Source organism: Nannospalax galili, unplaced genomic scaffold (assembly GCF_000622305.1).
Source record: "Nannospalax galili isolate Female #2095 unplaced genomic scaffold, S.galili_v1.0 scaffold2324, whole genome shotgun sequence".
Classification (NCBI taxonomy): Eukaryota; Metazoa; Chordata; class Mammalia; order Rodentia; family Spalacidae; genus Nannospalax; species Nannospalax galili.
In genome coordinates, this window is record NW_008351545.1 from 111,591 (window position 1) to 117,166 (window position 5,576).

Below are 5,576 nucleotides of genomic sequence, written 5' to 3' on the forward strand. Positions count from 1 at the left end.
CCCTCCTTCCTTCCTTCCTTCCTTCCTTCCTTCCTTCCTTCCTTCCTTCCTTCCTTCTTTTCCTTTCTACAGGATCTCACTATGTAGATCTGGCTGGCCTGGAACTTACAGTGTAGACCAGAATGACCTACAACACGTGGCCATTGTTCTGCCTCTGCTTCCCAAGTGCTGGGATTATAGATATACACTGCCATATCCAGCTGGTCTGAATTCCTGATTCCTTCTACCACTTCTGGTGTGCCAGCAGCAGCGTGTGCTCCTGGGACAGTGACCATAGAGTCAGGGGCATCATCATGGGACATAAGAGGAGAAGAGTATATCCATTTTGCTTGCCTTTTCCTTGAAAAGCATTCGATCAATCAGTACAGCAATTAATGAGGCTTGAGCCTGGCTGACCTTCACAATCAAACGGGATTCTTCATGAACCTAATCCACCTGTGTCTGTTTGCTTTCAATAAAAGCCACCAATGCACAACTAAGTGCAATGGGGTATGGGAAACACTGCAACAAAGCCAGCAGCTGTTGAGATGAGTTTCTGGAGACCTGTGTTTGATGTTTGCTCCGCCCACTCCATCTCTGTAGCTTTTCATAGTCCTCAGTGTATTTACTACGACAAGTGAGTAAGTCCAGTGGGCCTTTATGATGAGCAGGGAGTCTGTCTGCCCACCCTCTTCAACCTTTACCTACAGAACTGAATACACTGCAGGAGGAGCTGAAGTCATTCAACGTCCTGGTGTTGGGTTTTCCTTGTAACCAGTTTGGAAAACAAGAACCCGGAAAGAACTCAGAGATCCTGTCTGGGCTCAAGTGAGTGCCTGTGGGGGACCTTGGAGAGTCCCTTTCCTCATTTTCCTGGAGGCTTTCCCATTCTGGAATCTTCTGGGGTAGGTGATAGAACAATGGGCTGAAGGATGTCATCATGATGCTTTGAATTCAGTCTAACCCTGTTCGCGGTGCTGAAGTATTCTCCCTACCCTGGACTCTTTGATGGTAAAAGTAGGGAAGATCTAATGGGGGAAAAAAAAAATACAGGGGAAAGAAGGAAATATAGGAAATGGGGATGGACCAGGAAGTCTAAGGTCAAATAGTCCCTTCTTATTTTTCTTAGAATTCTCTCTTGGTTCCATAAAGTCTGCTGCTTGATTCCCAGAGACCTCTCGTATTCTCTTTGTTTACAACCTCCAGCCTTCCTAACAGTCTTTGGTGGGGAACCATTGGTGACCATTCCTATCCTCCTTAACTTAATTTGGATCCTCTTGAGAATACTTTATTTTACTGCAGATATGTACGTCCAGGTGGAGGCTATGTCCCCAATTTTCAGCTCTTTGAGAAAGGGGATGTGAATGGAAAAAAAGAACAGGAGGTCTTTTCTTTCCTGAAGGTGAGTGAACATAAACCTGGCATTGATCCATGCTCAGGTAGAGAGGCTGAAGCATTGAGGTTGGTGTCTAGGGTGGGATGCGGCTTTTTAGAAAGGGATAAATTCAGGCCAGGCATGACAATGCATACCTTTTATCCCAGCACTTAGGAGGCAGAGGCAGGTAGAGCTCTGTAAGTTCTGGGCCATTCAGTTCTGCATAGTAAGTTCTAGGACAGCCAGGGATACATAGTGAGACTCTATTGACATGACTGACTAACCCTACAGAATGTTAATGATTCCTTTATTCAGTAATCATTTTTCAAGTCCCTACTTAATTGAGGAATTGTGAAATACAAGTTAACAAATATGAATAAGGCATAGTCTCTTCCCTGAAGGATCTGTTATATAGTCAGGAAATGACATAGACTTGGATTAGGGAGAGTGCCAAGAGATAAGATTCACAGAATATTACAGCCACAGAATTCCAGGATAAAAGGACTCCAAGGATCACTTAGTCACTTGTCCACAAAGGATGGTCTGTAGGATGGTCCTGTTGACATTTTCACTCATCCACAGCAAACTGAAATGAATATAAGGATCAGTTTATTGAATATATGAAAGTGTGAAGTTTATTTACTCCAGTACTAAGTTACTGCTAGGTTATACCACAAGAACTGCCTTTTTTTTCCCCCCCAAAAGTAGTGATACTGTCAAACAAGGTGGCTCATGCCTATCTCAGCACTTGGGAGACAGAGGCAAGGGACAACTGTCAGATGCCAGTCTAGTATACATAGTGAGTTAGTTCCAGGCCAACCACAGCTGCATCACAAGGTCCTTCCTCAAAACAAACAAATAAAAATAGTGGTATCTTTAATTTTAAAGAGCTAAGCCTAGCCAGGCATGATGCATGCCTATAATCCCAGCACTTGGGAGGCAGAGGCAGGCAGAGCTCTGTGAGTTCGAGGCCAACCTGGTCTACATGGTGAATTCCAGGCCAGTTGGGGTTACAGGGAGGCCCCTTCTTTAAAAAAAAAAAAAAAAAAAAAAAAAAAAAGACCTAACCTTAATATTGAAAAGGAATGCCAGTATTTGGGAGGCTGAAGCAGGAGGGCTTGTGAGTTCACAGTCAATCTGGGTTATATACTGAGTTACAAATCAACTTGAGCTATAGAGTGAAACCAAAAAGTTAAAAAATAATAAATGAGAACGTGTTTAGTCTCATAGTTCTGGCAGGGCTGTACCAATCAGCCAAACTTCATTCCAGAAGTGAAGAAATGGATCCCCATTGTTATCTGCCCCAAGGAATAACGTTATCCTTAACATATAGATGTTCGGTCTCACAATAAACATACAAATGCAAACAACATTTTTATGCTACTAGATTGGAAAAAATTTAAGGACCTCTAATATCCAGACTTTCTCCCTTGTCACATTGCAGGCTAACCTGAATCTATCTTAAGCTAAAGGCTTGTACCACTAGTCCTACCTCCAAAACCACCAGTTTTAACTCCTGAAACTTTACCTTGGCCTAACCAAAAGACCCAATAAAATGCTTTTCTCCAAACAAAGGAGTCTGCCCTCAAAAACAAATTCAAGCTTGGGTGGAAAGAGGTGCTTCAGGATTTTAGTATGGCAGGTTTTCCACATCCAGTCAACAATGTTTCTCCAACAAATCTTGGGATTCAGTCTGGCTCATTTGTGGACTTTTTCATTCTAATGCACTGTCCATTCTAACTTAAACATTATTCTTAAAATGGTTTTTTTTTTTTTTTTGGTTGTTGTTGTTATTTTATGTGTGAGTATAATGCCTGCATGTATGTAAATGCACTCATGTCTTGCAATGTGCAAGGAGGTCAGAAGAGGGTGTCAAATCCCCTGGAACTGGTGTTACAAATCATTGTTGGTTGCCATGTGGGTGCTGGGATTCAAATCTGGGTCTTCTGCAACAGAAGACAGTGCTCTTAACCACTGAGCCATTTCTCCAGCCCCTTAAAATTTATTCTTTTTTTTTTTTTTTGGTCTTTTTTTTTGAGACAGGGTCTCCCTGTAGCCCCAGCTGTCCTGGAACTTGCTATGTAGACCAGGCTGGCCTTGAACTCATAGAGCTCCGACTGCCTCTGCCTCCCGAGTGCTGGGATTAAAGGTGTGTGCCACCATGCCCAGCCAAAATTTGTTCTTAAAAAAAAAATCAAATTAAAAATCTCTTAAGATAGAAACTTAAGGTTTAAAATATTTAAAAATATTTTATTTTATTATCCTTTAATTATGTGTATATGTGTGTATCTATGTATGCGAGTGCAGTGTTGAAGTTACAGATTTCTGTGAGCTGCCCGACCTGGGGTACTGTGAATCAAATCACAGGCCTCTGGAGGAGCAGTAGATGCTCTTAACCACTGAGCTGTCTTTCCAGCCCCTATAATGGGTGTTTAATTTTTCTTATTTTCAAAATAACTATTGAACTTTTACAGCTTATGAAGCCCAAAACTCTGGGAACTACTACCTTAAAACAACCTCTTATTTTTCATTTAAGGAAACTGAAACCATAAAAATCAAGACTTGACCTAAGAAAATGGAAGCCATTCCTTTACTGATGCATCATGATAAAGTCATGAGTCTGGATGACAGGCAGGGAAGCAGGGGTTAGGGGTGCTTGTCACTGACTGTCATATTTTCTAGCCTGGTTAGACCGAAGTTGGTTTGCTGGTGGCCATGTACCAAATGTCTGTGATGGACTGGCCACACATGAATCAGTTAAAACACTAAGATGTACAGTGGTGGGTGGAGGTGAGGAGATTGGACCAACAGAACAGAAATGAGGTTCTCTTTCCATTTTTCATGTCTCTGCTCCAGAATTCCTGCCCTCCAACCTCTGAATTTTTAGGCTCTTCAGAATATCTCTTCTGGGAGCCCATGAAAGTTCACGACATCCGCTGGAACTTTGAGAAGTTTCTGGTGGGGTCCAATGGAGTCCCTGTCATGCGCTGGTTCCACAAGACTCCTGTCAGCACTGTCCAGTCAGACATCATGCAATACCTAAACCAATCCCGAACCCAATTGTAAAGCCTAGAAACTGGCCAGAAGGAGCCATCTGCTTCCCACTGCAAAGACATGTCTAACAGTGTTTTCACTCCACTCCTTGTGCCCAAACCACGCAGTGCTACCTGTACAGCTTTTAATGCACCCATGAGCAGTTCTGTGTGAGCAGATAGTGTATTTGTGATATGTATGTGTGTGCACTGAAAATTAAGGCTAAGAAAACCTATCTACCCAAATCTCTGACACTGAAATACCAAGTTTTTCCTATCTATCCCAAAGTGAAAAGCACATCTAAAGAGTAGATGACTCAGTCAATCTCATGTAGCTAAAAAACCAATTCCCTCAAATTCTTAAGCATTCACTGTCCTGATGGATTAAAGAAAGCAAGAACTGGCAGGAAGATCTTCCGGGTTCCCTTTCCAGCCTCCTCTCCCTGAAAGCCAGACATGTGCTATTAAGCTGTTCTTCTGTTTAGCTCCCTTTGTGCTAAACCCTCTAGCTTTCTTGTGGGATTCTGAGGGCTGAGAGCAGAAACCTCAGGTCGAATGAAAGGAGGGGCATTTCCATGACAGTGGGTCCCAAGGCTCTTCTGGGTAGGACCCTCCAAGAGCCTTCTTTAGTACCTGTTCCCCAGTACATTCAGGTCACAACACCTGGTCAAAGATGTCCCTTCATCCCTAACAACGGGCTTTGCTTTCACCCTGGGTCTCCCCAACTTTCAATTGCTTCCTATCATCACTGTCTCAAATGACAACCATAGTAATAATAAAAAGGATCGGCAGCAGCTGGCCTCTGATGTTTTCATTTACAATATGTCTGCAGGCATATTTTCCCCATTCTGTGTTTTCTTGACTGCTCTAGCTAGATCTTTAGCATTCTGGTTTTCTCAGAAGTTCTAGAGCCTTCCTTGGTACATCTAAAAACATCAGGTGTGTAGACACATTGCTTCTCAAATCTAAACCACAAATATATGTATATGGCTGAGCCTGGCTTAAACATCCAATCCCCCCGTCTTAGCCTTCCAAGTAGCTGGATTACAGGTATGTGCCCCCCATGCTCAGTGCATAGACTTTTTAGCTTCCCATTCTGATCATTTGGCAAAGGCCCTATAGGAGTTCTTGCTTCTGAGAGAATCTTTCTCTCTCTCTCTCTCTCTCTCTCTCTCTCTCTCTCTCTCTCT

At 42.8% G+C, this 5,576-nt stretch overlaps 1 protein-coding gene across 1 annotated transcript in view; it reads left to right on the forward strand.

Annotated features, from left to right (window-relative positions):
* Positions 1-4,420, forward strand: part of Gpx6 (glutathione peroxidase 6) — an 11,958-nt gene extending 7,538 nt beyond the window's left edge. The window contains exons 3-5 of the mRNA XM_008848471.1: positions 690-807; positions 1,282-1,381; positions 4,211-4,420. Of these exons, the coding sequence (XP_008846693.1) occupies positions 690-807; positions 1,282-1,381; positions 4,211-4,420 (428 nt within the window). The remainder of the gene's footprint in view (positions 1-689; positions 808-1,281; positions 1,382-4,210) is intronic.
* Positions 4,421-5,576: the final 1,156 nt, after the last annotated feature.